General features: G+C 36.1%; 1 protein-coding gene across 5 annotated transcripts in view; it reads right to left on the bottom strand.

The window, feature by feature from the left end:
• The window catches only part of Ube3a (ubiquitin protein ligase E3A), a 74,608-nt gene that overhangs the window by 26,626 nt on the left and 23,404 nt on the right, over positions 1–24,578 (bottom strand). For all 5 annotated transcript variants that reach the window (XM_010612924.3, XM_010612927.3, XM_010612929.3 and 2 more), the window contains 2 exons: positions 7,123–7,424; positions 2,495–3,741 (listed from right to left, as the gene is read on the bottom strand). In XM_010612924.3, the coding sequence (XP_010611226.1) occupies positions 2,495–3,741; positions 7,123–7,424 (1,549 nt within the window). The remainder of the gene's footprint in view (positions 1–2,494; positions 3,742–7,122; positions 7,425–24,578) is intronic.

Here is a 24,578-nt window from a genome sequence, read left to right as displayed (position 1 = left end):
TTATTACTCTATTGGTTCTAAAACTTTGCCAGGGTTGTCTGAAAATTTAACCTCTATGGTATCAAACAAAAATATTATCAGAATAACAACAACAAATGTTCTTGTAAAATAAACAACTTCTGAAGCACTTGAAACAGCACCTCTTCATTTCCACAACAACTTTACCAGGCAAGTAATATTACTGACCATTTTATAAATAGGAGCTGTGTAGTAATGAAAGGTTAAACAACTTGCTGAAATCACAGTTAAGTCAGAGAAGAGACTAACAATGAAAGCAAGCTCTCGATTCCTGTGGTTCACCGACTCTTCACCAATGACTGGTAATAGTCTAGTTTTGGAAAGTGAGTGACTTCTATTTTCTTTACTCTTTTTAATCTTTCAGTTTTCCCCAATGACTATATATATTAACTTTAGAATCAGGATCCATTAAAATATAAACACTATTTAAAAGAAAAACTTAAAAAGTAGTTGCACCTGAATTCTGGGAGGTTGAGTTGCCCAGGTCACACAATGTCCAGTGCACTCATGCTCTTAAACACCCTCAGGTATTGTGCTTCCTTATGGGATCCCAACTGTGGGTCACTTGTTATGGCCAACACTTGCTTTTCCATGAAAGACTCTCAATGGTCACTGGGCACTGTGCTCTCCCTGACTCCACCAGCAATGTATTTCCATTGTTTGCATCTTTCCAGTGCCTCCTGGAATTGTAAAAATTCCAGTAAAAATTTCCAATTATCATCTATTTTAGAGCACTATTATCAGATGAACATGATTCTTTCAAATATTGTATCATTTAAAGATACATGGGTAGCCTATCATTTTTAAAATGGTAATATATAATACACAGACATGAACTTTTAGATGTAGGTATTTAAGCAGAGTATATATTCTGCATCTAATTTAATAGAGACCACTGGAGAAAAACAAAGATAAGACTGGATGCAATGAGAACTGTTTCTTATATGACATGACTTCTTACTAAACTCTAAATTTCACAATTACTGGATTAAATGATTTTTAATTCCTGAAGTTTTAATTAGCTATCAGACAAAACCCTATGGAGTTATTCTTTTTTTTAAATGACCTGATAAAAAAAGTATTCCCAGAACTCCTAAGGTAAGATGTCATCTCAATATAAAAATATCATCAGATTTATAAAGGCTGATGGTCACATTTTACCAAATTACATTTGTCAGAGAATGCTTTATTGCAAGGTTTTATAATATGGATAGTAATAGGTATCTCTGTAATTGCTCAGTTTTTCAAGTAAAATTTAATTATCAACTAAAATCAGTCAACCTTCTACACTAACAATGATAAGAACCCACAACACAGATAACTAGGGAAGAGTGATATTTATTTTTAAAATATATTTTGGTATTGGAATGGGTTTGTAAAGACACTGAGAACTACTAAAACTATAAACCATTGAGTAAAGTTGTTTGCCATCTCCAAGTTAAACATTAAAGATTTTGTGCCTTTCTATGTTCCTAGTCTTTTTTTAAATGTCAAATATGATGAAGAAAGGTTCTGCATTAATAAGAAATTAAAGCAGTTTTTTTGCAGAAAGAGGAGTTTTAACTGACTGAACTATCATTGTTGGCTTTCTGGTGCCCTGTTTAATTATACTTATGTAACTCTGGGCCATGTGAATAATTAATACCTTTAAGGACTGATCATCTGGCCCCCACCAACTTACTTGCCATAACTTCACAGAATGGCAGGGTATAAGTACGTAAGTGAATAAAGCGCTTCTGGTCTATCTGTGCATGTCCACCCTTAACAGCAGGGATTCAAATGCCAAACCTACTTGTGGTGAGATGCCTTCAGCTGTCTATACTGGACTTTAAGAAGAATGACTACGGAGCTTACCAAAAAGTTTCTCATTTCTACTTCTAGAACTGTCCCTACAAAAACTTCAGGGAGAAAAACTACCAAAACCATGTATCATACAAGGACATTTTGAGAGGTTTAGCAGGACTCCAAAATCTTACTGACATACATGTACCCACCTGCTCTGCTTACCTCATCAAGTTCACAATAAAACAATTTGAATTCTGCGTCATGGAGTTTTGTGGACACTACTGAATTAAAACTTTATGACGAAGATTTACTGTGCCACTCCTCCTTAGACCTCACATCCAACACTCACTATCAGGTACTTCCACATCTCCCTTGTTCCTGAGTTCCACTTCTCTGCTCAATGGGAGAAACTTGTGGGGCAGCTTTTCAAGATTTAGAAAACCCACTGTTTCAGACAGAGTACAGATAAGTCAACCAGTGCTTTGTAGAACACATTTATAAACTTGGTCAGGAACAACAAAAGCAAAATACTTGTATTTAAGATAAAAAATGTCCACATGTTCCTTGGCTATGTGACACTTATTTTCCCCTAACAATCACCTTTTAAAAGGAATTCGCTACTGTTTCTCAATACCCCTCCCCCCACTGGGTTTTTAATTTAGTGCTGATTTTAAACCGTAGCCTAACTTACCCGGACAAGTGCATCATCTATGATATGGTCACGCCTGACTTTGAGTCTCAAATATGGATTCAACTGCTGTCCTTGAACTAGACTGTAGAGAACAGTGATTCTTCGTTCACTGTACATGCGAATTCTATTGTCATAATATAATCCCAAATTTTTTGTGACGGCATTCAATATGAAGGGACAAGTCATAAAAGAAAATTTGTTCTCTGTTTCTACTTTGAAAAAAGTATAATCTTTATCCATTTCTAGAACATCATTCAGTGGTTCGTTAATGAACTCCTCAAAAGAGATAAGTGGTTTTCGACAGTCTAGAGTTTTAACACCAAGTTCAGTTTCCAGGGGGTCCACTCGAGGACCTTTCTTGTTTCTTCTTTCCTCTCCCAAAAGCTCTTGCAGTGTCAATTCGCTGGACTCGGGGATGGGCTCTTCGTCATCCTCCTCATTGTGATTTGTGTCCACTTCCCCTCCCACAACATTTGCATAGTAAACCATTTTTAAGCACTTTGAAGCAGCAACAATGGCATCATCATCATTCACTAGATTCCGACTGTTAAATTCATTGCTTATGACTTTGTAAGTAATAAGTTGCTGAAACGTTTCCATCATTCTCCGAATCTGGTCTGCACTGTATTTAGACCACAGTCTAATCAGTTTTCCTTGGGCTGCCAGGGGTAACTTGCTCATTGCTTTACAAAACAACGGCAATGCCATTTCCAGATATTCAGGACTGTGGAGATTCCTATTCTCCATTACAATAATGAACAAATTCAGGTAATTAGGATCACGAGAGTACACATTGTGATAGGTCAAGTCACATTCTACATTAGGTGACAAATATACAAGTGCATTAAGAAAGGCAGTTTCTATCTTTTCATTAGAGAGCAATCTGGTATAGACTCTTCTAATAGCATCAATATCTACAGATACGTCATCGGGACCTAACTTTTGTAAGTTGTTGTCTCCCTGTGAGCTATCACCTATCCTGGAGGAAGATGCTTCTGAATCTTCTTCCATAGCAGCAGCAGAACATGCAGCTTTTTCCTTTTCATCTTCATCCTTGTCTTCATCCTTTCCTTGAAGAGATTTCAGCTCTTCCTTGGTGTGTTGTTTGACCTTCCGAAAGCTCTGTACCAATGCCTCAGCACTAGAAAAAACTCTTCCGATAACACGGATTAAAGGGGAATAATCCTCTCTCTCTCTACAAATTTCAAGAATTTCATACACCAGCTCTTCAGTAAGATAAGTCACATCTAGAAAATTAGAAGGAAAGACATATTTATTTTCATAGACGTATTTATTTTCATAGTTTCTACATGCTTACTGTTGTATTTACATACTAGTGAAAAGTAAAATGACCCAAAATTTACTCAGTTATCATTTGAAAATTAAAATTCCATTACAAAAGTATGTAACACTTTTTAAATAATTCAGCCATCAAAATACTATGCTTGCTTGCTTTCTTTTTGGTACCAGGGATAGAACTCAGGACGACCTTGTGCTTGGGAGGCAGGCACAGTGCCACTGAGCTAAATCCCTGGCCCTAAATGCTTTCTTTTACCAACTAACTATTAATACCAACAACCTTACCCTTCTTTTACATTCCTTCAATAATACACTGCTACTAGAGGTCATAATAGTTCCAATTTCCCTCTACAATCAAGGTGACTATCAGTAGCTTTTATTTTAAATATGAACCAGTCTTCTGCGCTTTCATCACAATACCCTATTACAACCTTGTTGTAGAGAAGAAACACTATTCTTCTGAAAAGTTTTACCTGGTTCTATTCTCAAAAGACTGAGACAAGATTTTAACAAAAATTCCTTCAGCACCATTTTTTAGAAGCAGCACTTTCTTTCTGTATTAAAAACAAATTGGTTTATGAGAAGAATACAACAATTCTCATAAACTCTGAAGTTAAAACTGCTATCTATAACCACGGATTAGAACACTCTTAGCAGAGTGACTGGAAATAATCTGGGGCAATTAAAAGCAAACTGGGCTGGGCTGGGCTGGGCTGGGCTGGGCTGGTGATGTAGCTCAAGGGCAGAGTGCTTGCTCGCCTGGCATGTGTGAAGCCCTGGACTTGGTCCCCAGCAATCAGGGTGTGGCATGACAAAACCAACAGTGGGAAGAAGTAGAACACAGACTACATGATCAACAAAATCTATTTCCTCTTCTTCCTAGGCAGAGTTGGGTGATTATTTACCAGTTGTTTGAGACGTGTTACTTTCAGGCCAAGGCTTTCCCTTTTCTGCCAACGCAATGAAAGATACTTTATTTTATAGGGGAGGGAAAAGATATATTGTGTACATCAAAATTCTGCAACTAGTGAAACAATACTGAAAAATTTTAATAATACTGAAAACAGTCAATCATAGATTTGCATCATTAGACTAAATACTTGAAGTATAGGACAATTTTAGAGTTATATCATTCCTACCTTTCTCATGCCAAACATACCCTTAAACATATACCAGACACAATGCAAAAAGAGCTCACATGACCTTGTCCTTGCTTTAATGTACTTCCTCCACAGTAAGACAATATAAAATGCAAGCAATTACTGGAGGAATGTCCTCCAAAAGCTAAATCCCAGAAAACCAAGTTTCATTACATCACAGACCTGATTTCTGACTAAGCTACAAGCGTGTCCATACCTGTAATTTTTTTTAATGGGTTCTACCCTTTCAAGAACTAATTCTCAGGTGTGTTCTAATACGAATATACAGATGTCTTTTATGAAACATCAGTAATCTCTTCCTAAAAGGTATAAAGCCACTCACCAGGAATCTATTTCTCATTACTCTAATAGGAAAATATTATAGTACCATAAGACAACACAAAGCTCCCAATGAACTTCCTAAACTATAACCAAAACACAGAAAACACCTACTATAAATATCTTGTTAGGACATAAAACACTGCATCCTAATCATCAAATCTTAAGATTTTAATAAAGACTTGCTTTGTCTACAGTAATAGGGTCTGTCTGAGGGAGAGCAACATTACAGACCTATATAACTTCTGGTGACATTTCATGCATTCAGAATACCTTCATCAAGTGATTCTGACATTCTACTACTCCTACCTAGAATATGCCAATATTTTTCCACATATCATGTTTTAAAATGTTAGACTGAGTTTGTATATATAAATAAGAAATATTATAATAAAACATTCTGTTTCTCCTTAGTGTTCTGCTGAAAATTAAATGTTTTAAATAACCAGCATATTATTAACCAGTATGTTTTTTTTAATTTTGCACTTTAAAAATCTCATGCAAAACTAAGTTAGGGGAAGCTAATGCCTACTCAATTTTGTAACTGGAGATAACAATAATCAGAATAAAAGTACTAGTATAATTAAATCACCTATTAATTCTACTAGAAAAATACCATATTAAATATAGTACATTGGGGGAAAAAGTGGTGGGCCTCACTGTAGCCTACTGCAAGAAAGGAGTAAGGAAAGGGTGGAGTTGATAAATCATGTAGACTTCTGCAGAAGGCAAGGGGTGTAAGGTCTGGGAAGAACCACACAATGAGCAGCTCTAAGAATGATCACATGGCCCCAAACATGATGAATACATCCATAATGTACAGTATATCCCCAAGGTTGGATGTGTTTAACTACAGTTATACATTCTACTTTATCTACTTTGACTCTGTGATACACACTTGCTGGGAAAACATGTACAGTGGAGTCAATGCAACTCTCTCACACAAACACACACGGACAGACAACATTCACCTACTTTCTACAGTATGTGATCTAATTCATGAAACAGAAATAACTACACAGTTTGAGTAACAACGCTAAGTTACAAATGCTGCTGTATTGTGGAAATAGGAGACAGCACAACTCCATGCCACTAATTCATTTAAACTTATTTCAAATGATGTTACAAAAATATTTACAGACATTCTCTAATTTACATGTTTCATAAATGAAAAGCTTTCTCTTTTAAATACAACTGCCTCTGTGATGGGGCTAAGCCCTGCCAGTCTTTCATAGCTTCTATACCTCATAACTATGAACACTTAATTACCTTCACGGAGGGAAAGTAAACTTGAAGGTTAGTATGGCAGGAGAAAGTTTTAAGGAATTTTAGAATATAGTGCTATTTATAAAAAACGAAAAGCTTTAGTGAAGATTGCCACTGGCAGATCATGATCCTTGGCAGCAAACACCAAATGCCTGGAGAAGCAGGCAGGATATGGGAAGAAATTATTAGGAAAAAAAAGCAGATTTCTCAGGTAATTATTACAAAAGTTTGCCTTGCCTTCTGATATGGAAAAAACTATTGCCTAGTCTTGTTTGCTCCTTTCACTACACAGTCTTGGGGTTCCAGAGCTCACAACAAATACTTAGTCCAGTCATATAATAATTTAAACAGTCTTGGGGCCTAGTTTAGGAGATTAACTTTAATTTAGTACAATTTTCCTAGTGAAAAAAATATAAAAATTGTAATCAATTCATTTACAAATGAACTTCTGGGTTATAATCTGCTTCTAATTAGCAACCACTAAATCTGTGGAAGGTAGTTAAAGCAAAACAACAAAACCTCACACACTTTAATCTCTAATATGGTTTTAATCAACAATTGTCAATTAAAAATGAAGAAGCTTACCTTTAAAATCAATTCTAGCTCCTTTTCCATCCTTCTTGTTCATTTTTATCTCAGAGTTGTTAGGGGCACCTTTCGAGTTCTCAAGGTAAGCTGAGCTTGCTCCTTTCTTGGAGGGATGAGGATCACAGAGTTTTGCATTAATCTTATAAAGCTCGAGGGCTTTAATAGCTGCTGCATTGTTATCCATACGAAGAAAAGATGGACAGGAAGCACAAAACTCATTCGTGCAGGCCTCATTTCCACAACCCTCAGTTAACTGATGGTAGTAGCGTTCTATTAGATGCTTTGCAGCTGCTCGCTTCCTGTACCAAACATTCAAACAATAAGCACGATTAGTACAGCTCAGGAACAAAGCTCAACAGATCACCAATGCAAAAGTTAGTCAAGCACCGGAGTAATAAAGTTGCATATCAAGATGAGATGTAAAAAAATGGAAATCCACTATCCATAACTTTGAGCTAGGGAAATATTTTATATCATCTAAGAAACTAAGATAATGACTGTCAATGCTAACAAAAGTACCCTTCTAATATAGTATGCTTTTCTTTGTTTAAAAGGGGGTAAAGGGTTGGTGTGGTAAGTGTATATGCTTAAACTGTGTAGCATAACAGCTGAAAGTTCACAAGGGTTATAGATAAGTTGTCATTTTATCATTTTAAATATCAACATTGAGAAAACGAAAGTCTGCTTAAAGCATCAATCTAGATTTCCTTCAGAATCACCACTTTAACTGCTCGTAAATATGTGATTTGTAGATAACACAAAATTTCTATCCGGACTGAAAAAATACTTTTCTCAATCACATGAAAGATTCAGAAGGAACTTTACAAAGGAAATACAAGTATAAGAAAAGTGACTAAAAAGTATATAGTCATGAATCCAAAATTTGTCACTAAATCTCTTCATTAATTTATTTAGGAACACTGCATACTTTAAGTTCCATTAGAGTAAAAATCTTATATTCGCCTTATATTGTAAAATTAAATGAAATGTATCAATGCTTTATTACGGCTGTTCTAGCAGAGCAACCAAAAATACTGAAGACGGGAATACTGAAGACAGTAATACCGAAGAAGCTAGACTATATAATCTACCTTTGCCGTTTATTCAACCCTAACGTTTTATGCTTCTACTAACTGATGGTATGAAATTACCATAGGTGATGCAGAACAGTGCACTGGATCCAAAGAAACATAATTCATAGCTTTCCTTTGGGTTCCAAATTCAAAATGATGGGAAAACTATGAAAAATTAAAACTATAGGAAAAAAGATTCACCATATTTCTCAAAACATTCCTACAATTATCTTACCAACGTGCAGACTAAGTGACTACTGGCATTCGTGCTGACATCTTGTTAATCATGAGAGATTCAGAAGGTAGCAAACAAGCAGGTAAGGGACATTAGTAAGATCAATTTTGTCTTAAAAACTAGGAGTCTGATTCTAAACTACCAAGGCAAAGGACAAAAGACTGATATCTCAAACACATCTAATTCATTCTAGTGCCTATATTTTCTAAATATCCCATGCAAATTTACCACATATGCCATGCAAATAGAGAAAAAGACGCACTGTAAATTACACGAACACGACTTAAGATACCTACTAAATGTAGCTATAATCAATCCCATTTATGAACATTAAATATTACTATTCCAGATACACTATGTAAAATATGAAACATGTAAAAAATAAGAGTTAAATATAGATTCTAGAACTTAAAATATACTGTACATGCTGTTTTTTAGTAAGGATATATATACTTATCAAACTGTAGATTTCCCTATGAAGAACATAAATAGGTACACAATTCCTTTCTAGAAACTATGAACTTGTATCAAAAGTCTTTAAAATATTAATATCATACAAATTAGAAAGCCAGCTTATGGAAAACAGTTGAACAATTTTATAAAAATGCATTGTTTTCTATATCTGAGGGGAGAAATCAGCCGGCCCAATACTAGAGGTTTACCTGAATGAACACAACAGAGCTCGCAGTGAAATAAACAATTAGCAAAACCTGAAATGTGGCAAAAGTCTTCCTGCTGTAGTTACAAATCTGTAGATGTAGGATGAACTTTTTCTTTCAAAGGGCCAATAGTCATTTTTGTCTGGCTGATATGACTGAATGAGTTTTTTAATTTAATTCTTAATATGACTGAATGAGTTTTTCTACCTTTTTGCTTCCAATATATATTTTCTATAATACACATGCTATTTGTATCTTAAAATGAGTAAGTGTGAATGAGGAGAATGTTAGCAAGTTCAATTTTCATATACATAACAAGAGGACCAAAGTATCCATATGACTTTTTTAAAGCTTACAGAATTCAAAATACCAAGATATCCTAGCCATTTTTCATAATAAAAATGTCAGGTTTTGTGCTATAATAAGCCAAAAAACCTGCTATGTAAATAATGCCTCTTATATACTGAATAAAGCAGTGTGAACAGTGAAAATAGCACATAATGAAAAAAAATCACTCCTGCATAAAGTATCAGCTCCTTCCAAGTAGTTATACAATAATGAGCAAACAATCATTTGTCTCAATTTTCCCATCTTTTAAGAGTGTTTCAGTTCTCAATTTTAAATTATTCTGTGTAACAAACAAGGAGGTAAGAAACTAGCACTTGCCAACTTCCCAATATAAAACTCAACACTGCCAGACTCTGCCCAAGTCTTGGTGCTAGTTCTGCCTCATACTAACTGGTGACTTTGAAATGAGTTACTCAGCCCTGAAGTCCCTTGGAGATAAGAGGGTTATCTTATATCTATGCAAATTATCATGGCTTTGAGAATTAAATGTATAGAGTGATTAGAACATCACTGAGCACATTCTGTAAACTGGACACAGTGAAGCAGACTGATTCGAGGGAGTTACCCTTTAAAGTTTCTAAATATTAAAAAGCCCAAGACTTAAGAGTCAAGCCTGGATTCAAATTTCTTATTCAATATGCAACTCAGGCAATCCCTCTGAGCATTAGCAGAAAGAGGGTTAATACAGTGAACTCCTAGACTCCCGCAGGTGATAATAATTACAACAATGATAATAGCTGCTTCCCTGTACCCAGTTTACAAATAGCAGCTACACTGATAAAACAAGTTCAGCAAGAGTAGACACACCAGTCATGTTTTTAAGTATTATACTTTTCTTCCTCATTCCAATGAAACCTTGGATTATTTGAGTGTATCTGTACCCCCATCTAAGATGGAGCATATGAAATTTAGAGCTTATAAAAAGCTTCTAAGATAGAAGACTGTACACTAGTGATTTTTTTGGTAAATTTCAAATCCCTAAACAATAACAGTCACCAAGTCGAAGGTCATAGGCCAGATCTAACCTACCATCTGTTTTTCATAGCTCACAAGCTTAGAATATTTTGCATTCTTAAATGGTTGAAAAAAATGTGTACAAGAACATTGTTGTGGCCTGACATTTATAAATTATGTGAAATTGAATTTTTGTGCCCATAAGGTTTATTAGAACAGAACAGAGCCCAAATCATTAATATGGTTGGTGGTGTTTTCACTCTACAACAGCAAAGCTGAGTAGTTTTAACGCAGACAGCACGGCCTGCAAAGCCTAAAACAGATACCATCTCTGGCACTTCATACAAAAAGGCTCCCAACCCTTCAGAGTCTATGCTCTGCCCTCCACTATCCCCCTCTCCAGCCCTTTGGAGGTACTGGGGTGCCCCTGACTGAGCCTCTACACTAAGCTACATCCCCTGCTCTTTGTTTTTGAGATAGGGTCTCACACTATCGCCAAACTCTCCAGGCCAGGCTGGAGCCTGCAATCCTTCCCCAGCCACCCAGAGTGCTGGATTAAAGCCTGCACCACTTTCTCACGACCCTTTAATCTAAACATTTGGCTTCTTTCTTTCCCCTTATCAAATAAACACAATAAAGTATATCTTTCTCCAAGTATTACTAAAGAGATGAGGAAAAGGGAAGAGAAGAGTAAGAACATGAAGAAAAGACATGGAAAGGAGGAAAACAGAAGGTAAGAAATGAAGGAGGGTATTACCCTGATTTATGTTCCTTTGGTGACACTTTTATCAGCCATTAATAATCAAAAGAGACATAGCTTACTTTCTACAATTTCTTCACATCCTAATGACTTTTCTTAGGAAATATAAGACAATGTAGTTTATAATATATCAGCCTATTAAAAAAATGTGTGCCTTTCTTATTCAGTCAGTAATGATGATCAAATGAGATCTTCTAGTGAAAGAGCTCTAAAAGTTAATACAGAATTTATACTTACCATTTAAAAGACATTATTTTCCATTTATTTTATTTCTTTGACTGAATTAATCACAGTCCTACAAATGAAAGAACTGTAGAATAAATCACATCTAAAAGGCCATAATTTATTCCTAGAAAACTGAACAGCAATCTTTAAAAATCATTTAAACAATGAGTTGTGTGCCATGACAGGAATTAACTCTGAAGTACAGTAAAAAATTTAAAATGGATCAACAATAGAGGTATGAATGTGTGATAAAACAATACAAATAGTGATAGGTGCAGCTCTACTGCAGGCATATGGTATCAGATCCAAAATTCTTTCAATACACTGCATGCTTGGAAATTTTCATAATAGACACTGGGAGAAAAATGCTGTTGCTATATTTCAGGAATATTGCAGAAAGAATGGTTTCATCCACAAGTGACAGAAAAGGAACAATCTCAGAGTCAGCAACAGCACTCATACAACACATGCTGACTTCTCATGTAGACTTTGAACCATCCCAAGACCTACCAAAAAGCTGTAACAAAACTGGTAAATCAGAGTTGTAAGCTCATCCTAACTGTACATAGCCACTTAACCTACTCACTACTGAGGTACATACTAGAGAAATACAATATATTTAATGTTCTTATATAAATAGCTTTCCAACAGGGTCAGAAGCACGGACATGGTGGCCAACAATATAGGCAGCAGAGACTGGAAATGATCTCAAAATGAGTAAAAATATAAGAGTAAAAGACAAGCTCTATGAAGAAGCCAAAGAATAGCAGCTGTTAAGTGAATATATGACTGACATTGATCAAGCAGTAAATGATTAGAATTAAAAAGCAGTGACAGAACATGATAACTGAGATGCAACAGAAAAGCTATTGGTGGATAAAATACAGAAAAAGAAGGAGATGAAAGGGAAAGATTAAAAAGAACAGAGTGACTTTTATTCAAGATGAAGTAGAAGGAAAATGTAACAAATTTAAAAGATAGAAACAAGAAATGCCCCGTGGTTTGTATAATGAATCAGTCTATACAGCTAGTACTACTATTGAATAGTTTCTCTTAAGTGAAAAATATTTGTTTCTTTAGGATGTAGCCTTTGTAAAAACCCCATTCCCTTTTCAAAGTTATTTTTAATGTAAAAATGTGTAGAAAGAAGGAATGGTATCCTAAATAGTTCAAGGCCTTGTTAAAATACATCTAAGAAACAACTGTAACACAATTATATTCAGGTTATGATAGGGTCTATAAAAATGGAGTAACATTAATTTATTAGATTTCAAGGTTAAATCAATAACTGGGAAACAATTAGTACCATGAACCATCAAAAACATCATTAGGAAGAAAAGACAAAAGTTTATACACAAAAAAAATTTTAAATTAATCTGTATTTTTAACTCTTAGAAAAATGCATGTAACAAAGAACAATATCCTCTCTTGAACTTGATTTTTAAAAATGACATGAAAACCAAACAAATAAACAAATCTAATTTTAAAATTTCTGCGCAGCAAAGGAAACAACAAAGTAAAAAGGCAACCTGCAAAATGGCAGAAACCATCGTCTGTCAAACCATCCCTGGAACTACAACAACACCACAAGGACAACAAAACCTCCAAGTGATCTAGTCAAAAAATGAACAAAGGATCAGAACTAGAATAATCACTTCTTCAAAGAATACATACAAATGGCCAATAAGTATGTGGAAAGGTGTTCAACATTAATAATTATCAGGGAAATAAAAATCCGAACCATAGTGACACATCCTTTCATGCCATAAGGATGACCAACATCAAACAATCAAAAAATAGCAAGTATTTGTGAGAATGTGCACAAATTACAGCGCTTATGCACTGCTAATGGGAATGTAAAAGGCCCTCTGGAAAACCAGAGGTTTTTTTGTCAAGAATTAAACATACAATTATTTTTGGTTTCACATTTAAAGAGCCTCAAAGTTACCACTCCATCTTAACAAAAAGTAAAAGCTAACAAACTGAAAAACCAATTAATCTGAGAGCCATAGAAGATAGGAGGTCAAAAAGCAAATGCCTGGGTCAGGGATTTAGATCAGTGGCATAGCACCTGCCTGGTAAGCACAAAGTCCCGAGTTAAATCCCTGATACCCCCCCAAAAAAGTGGGGGTGTGGAAGGGGGGCAGTACACAAATGCCTGCCTGTAAACCTGGGAGAAACAGACAAGGAAACACAGAATTACTTCATCAGAGCAAAAAAAAACAGGCAGAAAGCACAAGAGAACCAGAATGGAGGTAGAAAAACTAACTGTAACTGATGAACTGATAAGACAGCCAGTGTGCACAGTTAAAAATGGGGCGGGGGGACAGTCTCCACACGGCTGTAAATTTTACCTCTCAGAACACAAAGCAAAATCTCCAAAATCTTCCAGGCCGGGGAGGTAAGGAGGGACCATTGTGAAATATAATAGAGCACTCTGTTCTCAACAAGGTTAAACCTCAAGAGAAACTAGCCAGAGCACTGCCTACTGAAGTTAAGGTAAAGTCAAATTCTCTTAAGGGGGGAAAAAAAAATCAACTCCAGGGAACTCTGGTGACCTTGTTCCACCTAAAGGGATGGGGGTGGTGAGAGGAGGCTGGGAAGCCATCTGGGAAATTCCCCACCCAAAATACAGTGTCAGTAACAGGCAGACCTAACCACAGGAGTACAGAAAGCTTCTCTCACACAAATGTGCCTTATCACACATTACTACAGCTCCAGTCACAGTACCTCCTCTAATTCGGTACATCACGTCCAATTACCAAGAAAGATTACAAGGGAAAGTGGAAAATAAACAGTTTGAAGACAGAGAGCAGGCATTAGAACCTAAATGGCAGACATGCTGGGATCATCAAACTGAGAATTTAAAAGAACTATGATTACTATATATTACTATACTAAAGCAATGAGACAACACAAAAGGCCAACGTAGACTGACATGAACAGGACAGACAAAAAGAGTTGCCTGTTCCTCGACCCTCCCACCCAAAATATAAAGCACAACAAAATATTATGTTCTTACTGAAAGGACTGAGAAAGAAGTCCACTGAAGAGTAACAAGAAAGTGGTGAGATCTCCATGGAGTATGAAAACCCTGGGTAGCACACCACAGCAGAGTAAGACTTTCTGCCTGTCCTGCATGTCTACCCTCCCCGACAGGCCCCGAGCCAACAAAGACTTCTCCTTAGACGAAAATGTAAGCAGGAGACAACAACAGTGTCCCCTTCCAGAAGCCTGCAGTCTTTATTAAGAGATTCCGCAGCTCTCTCAAACTTAAAGAGTTCTGACAATAGCCCATGGTGTACATTCCCCACTACCCATCTTGAAACCAGATCCATTATTAGAGTGTGTCCTGCTTGGGTGTGCATGCACTCGCACACATGTAACAGCAAATATCCATTCCTGACACTCTATGGTCATTCCAGCACACGTGAGCTGCACCGTGACCTCCGCTGTTCAGAGCCTAGGATAAGCAGAAGGGCTCAGACCCCATCATCCAAACCCATACAAGTTGGTGGACTTGCACTGAGGGGAGCTGACACTGCCGGTGTTTCCACATGCCTATGTCTGCCCCGACACCCAGGCTGGCGGTGGTCCTGCCCCTAACCCAAGAGTTTGTCTCACAACAGACTAGGCAGCAATATCCCCATGCGGCAAAGCCTGCCAAGAGAGCATGCCAGACAGTACCTCCACACATACCTAACCATGCCACGCCAACGCAAGCACAGACACACTCAGCCCGGGCCACAACTGCACCACTGTTACTGATGAGGGTTACAGCCGTGGAACTGCACAGAGGCTACAGTATCGAGAAAACACAGAAGCAAAGGCAATGCTTAGTGCCTGAAACACCCTGCACCTATTCACAGGAGAAATCAAATCAGATATGCACCAAGTTTATCCCAGTGCAATAAAAGTGATACTGTTTATGACAAACCCAAGCTAACATTCTCTACGGTGAAACGCTGAATGCTTTCTTTCAAGATCAGCAACAAGACAAGGATGCTCACTCTGATCATTTTTTCTTGCTTATTAGCTCACTCATGTTTGTAATTCATGCAGTTTACAAGCATCTTGGGGAGTGGTTCCATGTACATATTACAGCTTGTTTTCCAGTATAATCTGCTTCTCTCTCCCTCCTCCTCCTCAGATTCCCCCTTTTTCGTACCTGTTTATATTACTTGTCTTAGCACATGTTATGGCTCACAATATTTACACTGACTAGGGTTATTAAGTTCCTGTACATGGTGTACCTTTATTCCTTTCATTTCCCTTTCCCTTCCCCCTAATCCCTCTCCTGAGTCCTGGCCAGAGCAATTAATCAAACAAATGAAAAGTTTTCAAGTAAGAAAGTTAAACTACCCTTATTTGCAGATGACATGATTCTACAATAGCATACCCTAAACACATAAAAAACTTAACTATACTAATAAATTCAGTAAGGTGGTCAGATACAAAATAAAGGTACAAAATCAGAACTGTTTCTATACACTTAACAATGAACTAGTTATCAAAGAAATCAAGGAAACAATTCTATTTCAAATAACTACAGAAAAGCAAAACTACAGTATTTAGGAATAAATGTAATGTAGGAAGTAAAGATCTCCACAGAGAAAACAATAATCATGAAAGAAACTGGGGAAAAAAGACAAATAAAGTGGGAAGTTAATGAATGCATATCGATGGGAAGAATCAATGTGGTTAAAATGTCCATGTTATCTAAAGCTGTCTACAGATTCTATAGACTATCAAAATACTAATACTATTCATAAATTAGGGAGAAATGCAATGCCAAAATTCATATGTATTCACAAAAATTCAAAATAACCAAGGCAACCTCAAATAAAAAAACAAGGCAGGATGCACTGTGCCACTGGACTTGAAAGCTAGGCCACAAAACTGATAATCAAAGCATCAAAACGGAAACACAGACCAATGAAAAAGAACAGGGATCATATACAGCGAAGTACTTAGAAACAAAAGTGCTAAGAACATGTATTGGAGAGACTCTATAATAAACAGTACTGGGAAAATAGGATAGTCAAATTAAGAGTGAAACTAGATCCCTACTCTATTACCATATTAAAAATCAAGTCAAAATCAATTAAAAATTTAAGTTGGGAACCTACGAAAATACTAGAAGAAAACAGGGAAAAGCTTCAAGCACTGGAATGCATCAAGATTTTTTAGTAAGACTTCAAAAGCACAGAAGACAAAGCAAAAAGACAAATGGGATCACACCAAAGAGTTGAAAGCTTACAATGTAAATGATAAGGCACTACTGAGAGAATGTGAAGAGAACACACAAAAACAGAAAGACATGCCAAGTTCATGCACTGGAAAAGATCACTAAAATGTCCAAAGAAACCAGAGAGACCTATAGATTTAATGCAATCCCTATCAAAAAATGTCAATGCTCTTCACAGAAAAAGAAATTCTATCCTAAAATTTGTATGAAGATCCTGAATATCCTAAGAGTAACTGATTAAAAGAACAAAGCTGGAAAAAGATTATACTTGACCTCAAAGCATATGACAAAGCCACAGTGACATAGTATTACTGCTGAAAAAACCAACACATTTATCAACAGAACAAAACACAGAACTCAGAAATAAACCTATGTATTTACAACCAAATCATTTTTCACAAAAGTGCTCAGAACACACAATGGAGAAAGTACAGTGTGTTCAATAAATGGTGCCTGGAAATCTTAAAGTCCATATGCAGAAGAATAAAACTTAGACCCCTTTCTCTTTCGTGGAAATGAAAGTACAGCTTATCAAAAATTTTACAAGATACAGTGAAAGCAATGCTCAGAGAAGCTGAAAGAGTTGATACCTGTATTAGACAAGATGGGGTGGTGTGTTCCAGTGTGCAAGGCGGTATGGCTGTAGACTGTGGAACATATTAGAAAAGATCTAAAATGAGTCATCTAAGCTATTAAATACAAAGCAAGAAGAAGAAATAAAAGTTAGAGGAAGAAATTAGTGAAATTACAAACAAGGTATCAACAGAGAAAAATCAAAGAAAGCACAACCTGGTTCTCTGAAAAAATCACAGTAAAATTAACAAGCCTTTAGACAGGCAAAAAAAAAGAGAGACAAAGTGCACAAATTACTGATATCATGAATAAGAAGAGACCTCTCTACACATCCCATGGACATTAAAAGGTTAATCAAGGAATACTACTATAATAAATCTAGGTCCACAAATTTGATATTGAGATGAAATGGACCAATTCCTCAAAACTCAAATTCTTTAGAACTCTCTTAAGATGAAACAGACAAGGGGTGGGGTGTAGCTCAATGGCACAGCACTTGCCAAGGCCCTGAAATCATCTCCAGCACTGCAAACAATAAAGAAGTAGAGAATCTTAATAGGCACATATCCCTTAAAGAAACCTGAGTAGAAGCACCATTCCTAGAGGGTTCACTGGTAAATTCCACCATACATTTTAGGAAAAAAAGTATACCAATTCTCTATAATCTCCTTTAGAAGATATAGGCAGAGAAGCTCCTATCTCATCCTGTGAGGCCAGCATTACGCTAATACCCAAATCTAGCAACAACATTACCAGAAAACTGGGCAGGGCATGGTGGCTCATGACTGTAATCCCAGCACTTGGAAAGCTGAGGCAGGAGGATTGCCATGAATTTGAGGCCAGCCTGAACTAAGCAGCAAGACCCTGTCTCAACCCACAGCCCAAATTACCCAAAAACTATAGACCAACATCTCTCATGAATATAATATTTGCTAAACAAATATAAGCACATCAAATACAGTATTGCACAAAAAGTACAAACCAACCCTGAGTGAGATTTAATCTCAACTAGGATTAAATGGCTGTCTCAACATTAAAAAATCTAAAATATAATCCATCATATCAACAGGCTAAAGGAAAAAAACAAAAAAGAATATAGTCACAGCAATCAACAGAAAAGCACCTGACAAAAATCTAACACCAATTCATAGTAAGAGAAAAAACAACTAGCAAACTAGGAATAAACAGGTCACTCTCAACGTGACAAAGATTATTTTAAAAAATTTATAGTTACTATCACACTTAACAATGCAGAAGTAAAACCTTCCCATTAAGATAAAGATCAAAATTCACCAGGGATTTAGCTCAGTGGTATGGCACCTGCCTCACTAGTACAAAGTCCTGAGTTTGATTTCTGGTACAAAAAAAAAAAAAAAGATAAAAGACAAAGTAAGAGTATTTCCTCTCACTGCAAGATTATGCCATAAAACATGGAAAGGAAATAAAAAAGTACACTGATTGGCAAGGAAGAAACAAACTACCTATGCAGATGAAATGACAGAATACACAAAAATTAAAAATTCACAAAAAACTCTGGGAACTAGTAATTAAAGCAAAGTTACAGGATATAAAGTTCATAAACACAAGCCAATTCCACCTTCATTCCAGTAATGAATAAATGAAACTGGAAATTACATTCCTTTGTCTTAGTCACTTTGTCTGTCCCAGAGACACAACACCTAACACACACTCCTTAAAGGAAGAGAGGTTTATTTTGGCTCACATTTCAGAACTGTCAGTCCATGGTCGCAGGTTCAAATGCAGAATCAAAATGGTGGAAGGACCTACAGCTGAGGAGAGCTGCTCAGGTCAGTGTCCAGGAAGCAGAAAAGAGGGGAGCCAGGGAAGGAGACACACCCTTCCAAAACTGTGAGCAGCCTCTAACTGCCCATTCCAACCACACCCAGCCGCCGAATTCATTAGGAGATAAACCCAGCCACAAGTATAATGTCCTCATGATCCAATCCCCTTCGAGACGCCCAGCCTGAACAGATTAGAATTTGGGGGAGTCATTCTCAATCTAAACCATACCAGCATATAAATTAGTACTCTCCAGAAATGAAATACCCAAGTATAGATCTAACAGCTATATGAGGCAAAGTTTTTAAAAATCTGATAAAACAAATTAAGGATATAAAAAAACAGGCCAACTCAACAGAAGAACTAGTAACACTGATACTACCACGTTCAAGACTCACTACAAACAAGTAATCAAGACTGCTGAAAACAATGAAACGGACTAATTCATGTAAGTTTCTATAAATCTAAGTGAAAAGATAGCTAACTCTCAGCAGGTGCTTTTAAAAAGGTCACTGTAAGTACTATATGTACAGTATTAATTTGTATCAGGAAGACCCATTTTGTAAACTATATAAAACAATGTATGGTGCAACCGATCATTTGTCAAACTTTCGTCTGGTACATTGTTCTTAGAGTGTGCATTCTTCTCATACCTAAAAATACCACTGTGAAATTCTTTAATTCATTAAAGGCAAACATTTCAGTGTGATTCTTCCCAAAGGTAATCCATGTTCTATGTTGTTAATATGTGGATGTAGTTTTTCTGACTCTTCCACCTCTTACAGACTTACCTTGTTTCATTTGTTTTGTTGCTGAAGAATGTCATTTTTTTTTTTAATGTTCTAGATGACAAAACACTTTTATTGGTTTTTACCCTTTTGCCTAAAGTTTTGATATCTCCACTCGATGCTCTATGAACTCACTGTTTGATCTCTTAAGTGAAATAAATAGTACTGGTCACAATCTATTGACAATCTATTGACTTAGAGAAAATGCCTGGAAAAGGTATTGGAAACTATCTTCGGATATATTCTTAGCTATTATTTTTCATCATGAGATTCATAGGAAGAACAGTTTGCATTTATTTTGTCTTTGTTAAAGACTACTGGTCACAAGTTACTCTGATTGTAGTAACTGTTTTATCAACCCACTTTGATCTTCTTTAAAAATTTAAATTTATTCACAATTCAAAACAGCTGTCATCCAGAAAATTTTTGAAGGATAAAAATATATAAAGGGAAAAGTGGCCTGTGTAGGGACAACTTCCTGCACAGATCTTTTAGTTGTATCCCTCAAGAAATTGTAAAGTTTGTGATTAAGGTCTGTATATTATCTCAACTTTATTAAGAATTGTTTTCTAATTGGTTATAACATTTTTAATAATTCCAAAACAAATTGTTAGTACAACTGTACAAAATGAACATAATTTTCTTCACTTGTATTTTTGTTATTGAGCAAGTTCATCAAAGTAAACTGTCTACTAAAAAAAACTAAAAAAAAAAAAGAAGACTGGTGAAACAATAAACAAAATACATCAGTGGAACAGAAGAGAGTGCCAAGATGTGTAAATAAAGTCAACAGATATTTGACAAATCTGTAAAGGCAATACAACAGAGAAAAGAAATCTTCAACAAATTGTAATAAAACAACTGGATATCCACATGCAATTTTTAAAAAGCTTAGAATCAGACTTAATGTCCATCACAAAAATACTCAAAATAAATCAGAATTTAATGCATAACTCCAAACTGTAAACATCCTACAACACAGGAGAAAATTTGGATCTTGAATAAAGAGGTGATTTTTTAAGTAAGATACCAAATGAAAACTGAAAATTCCTACTCCTTGAAAGGTATAGTGACATTCTCAAGTTACTGAAATGACAAGGAACACATGGAAAGTATTTTCAAGACACATATGATAGAGGGATATTATCTAAAATATATATAGAACTTTCTTAGACTCTACATTTTAAAACAAACAAACAAACAAACAAACCTGACTTGAGACTGGGTAAAAGACCTTAACAAATACAAACATATGAAAGATGCTCCCTCACTCACATCAGCAGCAAAATGCAAACTAAAACAATGACATAGCACCATATACATATTAGAATGGCAAAAACCATAAAACTAGGGCCAGGGATTTTTGGCTCAGTGGTTCCACCACCTGCCTCGCAAGCCCAAAGTCCTGAGGTAGATTCCTAGTACCAAAAAAAAAAAAAAAAAAAAAAAAAAAAAAAAAAAAAAAAGGATTTGTAGAGCAATTAGTACTCTCATTCATGGCTGCTGAAAATGCACACTGGTACAGTTACTTTTGAAGACATTCTGGCTATTTCTTTACAAAGCTAAACAACTAAGTATGACCAGAAATCATACTACTTGGGGTTTACCCAAAAAACCAAAATTTATGTGTACACGAAAACATTCACATGGATATTTACAGCAGTTTTGTTCATAACTGCCAAAATTTGGATATAAGCAAGACATCCTTAAAATGAATGTACAACACCAACAAGAAACCTTAATATAGACTATGGACGTTGGCTGACTACTATATGACAATGTAGCTTTATCAATTTTAACACATGCACCACTCGGGGGGGAGGGTTGCTGAAAATATGGGAGTTTATGCATAGGGGAGAGGGTATAATTTTGTGATGAAGCTATTTGCTATAAAATAATATTAAGTCTAAAAAAGCAGAATTTGCATATGACTCAGTAATCCTTCTGGGTATATATCTCCCCAAAATAAAAACAGGATCTCAAAGAGATGTTCGAACACTCATGTTTATTGCAGCATTATTCATAATACACAAGTACAATAAGTGGAAAAGACCTACATGTCCATCAACAAATGGTTGGATAAAGAAAATGTGGCACCTAAATGCAATGAAGCGCTAACTGACCTTAGAAAAAAGAAATCCTACAATATGCTATAACATAAATCAACTTTGAGGACACTGTGCTATGGGGAAAATCAGCCAGTCACAAGCCAGTCACAAGAAGACAAGTATTTCATGCCTGCACTTACATGAAGTATCTCAAATTTTAGAAAAAGTAGAATGGAATCTGCCAAGGGATGGGAGGAATAAAAGAACGTAGTTGTTCAAAGGACACTGAGTTTCATCGTTTTACAAGATGATAAGTTGTAGACATCTGCACAACAATAATGCTGACAGTTAACACTGCAGTCCTGTATGTTAAAAAATCCTGTGAAAATTTTTTAGTACAGTTTTTTAAAGGTATTCATTCTACACCTCTTCCATAATTAAATTTAGAAAAATCTGTTTTCTGCTAAGTAATTACTATATGTCGACTGCATTCTGGAAAAGAACATGTGAAACAGCCTTATTCATTCAATCTCTTGTGTCTAAACAGTACATATGAAGGACCAGAGGAACTAGAGGACGGAAGATGACTGACAGCAGTAGGTCCCAGGACATTTCTCATACAGAAGAAAGAGTTAAATGACAGAAACAAGTTTAAGAAAGTAAGAAATCACCCAACTATTCTAACCTACAGTATGGTTTTTCATTAAGGTTTCAAGGGTAAAACTTCAGGCTGACATATTCACAGCTGTGGAAAGCAGCATGAAGCCCTGGTGCACATCATTACAAACAAAATTGTGGGACACTGAAGTGCTCAGGGCCAACAGCAGCAGATCTGGAGAAGAGTCAATGAACATGAGTTCTGGTCCCAGTTTTCATGCCACAAGACATAAACTTCAAAGAGGCAAAGATTTTTATGTGGAAGGGAAAAGAATCTAAAAACAACAACAGCAACAGCAACAACAACCCAGGAACAGTCTAAAGCAGCAGAGAACAAAAACACAATGTGTGGGAAAAGAAAGGGTCTAGGGTTTACAGCACCCATAACCCAGCTTCCGCATCTGGGAATGCAAAAACCACTCTGGGCAAGTCACCATCTCTTACTACAGTACTTATTTTACCTGATCTTACTGAGAAATAGGAGACTTTTTAGAAAGTGCTGTTTTCTACCTTTTACGACAGTATTTTTTGTTTTTGTTTTTGTTTTTCCTTCTCTGGCTATTTCAGAAACTTCCCATCCAAGCCTAGAATATTTGTACTCCTCAGGGATTAAGGTTTTTTTCTTTTAAATTTGTCTTTACACAGTTTCATCTTTCAAGGTTTGATAACCAAAAGACTGCTAGTGTCTATTTCAGTATAGATCAAACTCTGCTACAGATTTCTCAATCTAGTACCTAAATTGAAGTTCACAGGATTCCAGGAACTTAAGTTTAAAAGAAACAGCCAACTAATACTATAAGAATGCCTGATAATGGAAGGCAGTTGAATAGAGAAGAAACAAAAGGTAACTACAAGCTAATGACACGAAAGGTAGAAAGAATGTTTTAGGAGTAGAAAAATGTGTGAGTCAAGAAACAAGAGCTTGAAAACAGGTATTAAAGGACAACTGTAAGCAGTTAAAAAGAGCCTACAATTCAAGAAAATGTTCAGCCAATATGAAAATGGCATACAAAAGCCAAACAGAAAAACTTCACAAGCTATGAAAAAAATCCTGATTTTAGTCTACAGTAGGGTAAAAGTTAATAACCTGATCATCTTGCCAGATTTGTCCCAAGATTCATAAGCTGCTAGATAAAAAACAATCCACTTAGTTGCTAACAGATTTTAACCAGGTAAATACTAACAAAATTTCTCTTACGACATTTCACTGTCAAAACTGTGACTAAAGTAGGCAAAACTGGAACCACAAAACTCACTTAGGGATGTCTACTGCAGAATGAAGTAGTAGCAACAACGCAAAGGCAGAAACCGACACAGAAACACTTGAAAGAAGTAGTTTACAGGGGTACGTGAGTACAAAGAGCTAAAGACAGTGCTTAGTTTTTGGTATTAGATGGTAATAAGAACATTCACTAAGTGACTTGTACATATTTTTTCATTTAATCTTCATAACTACCCTAGGAGAGAAAAAGTAGGTAGGAAGGTCCTTGTGCATTTGGAAGAACAGCATTCCCTGTATTTTCATCAATCTCTTTGGCTTAAACTACTCCCACTAATATTCCTTCAAATCATTTTTTGGGGAAAAATGACATATAAATGAGTAAAATTCAAAGTTCATGCTAATTCTGAAAACATTCCCTTACACACACTTAACTGAATTACTAGGCTCTTACTCACTCCTCCTTCTGAGAAGACTCAGCCAAAGGCAATTCGTTCATCCAACCCTTCCCAGCAGGACCTAGAAGCAGGTTTCCTCATATTTAAGAGAGAAGGTGCAGACTTACAGGATACTGGGAGGAAAGCAGACAGACTGCGACTTGTGTCATTTCCACACCCAAAGCCATTCCTTGGCTCCTCATGTCCGTCACAACACCAAGCACTTTAACACTGTGTCATGATCTTTCCCAATCTGGTCATGGTTTCTAATTTACGGCTACTATTTCACATCTCCCATCACCAAACCCTACATTCCATCAATACTGAACTGTCTGCAGTTCAGTGGACTTGCTCTGATTTCTTTTTTTTTTTTTTGACTCTGAGTCTAAGAAAATAATTCTTCTTGACTAGAATGTGATCCTTGATCCT

This window comes from Fukomys damarensis, unplaced genomic scaffold (assembly GCF_012274545.1).
Source record: "Fukomys damarensis isolate Sample0158 unplaced genomic scaffold, DMR_v1.0_HiC HiC_scaffold_7, whole genome shotgun sequence".
NCBI classification, from domain to species: domain Eukaryota; kingdom Metazoa; phylum Chordata; class Mammalia; order Rodentia; family Bathyergidae; genus Fukomys; species Fukomys damarensis.
This window is presented reverse-complemented; position numbering and strand designations above follow the sequence as displayed.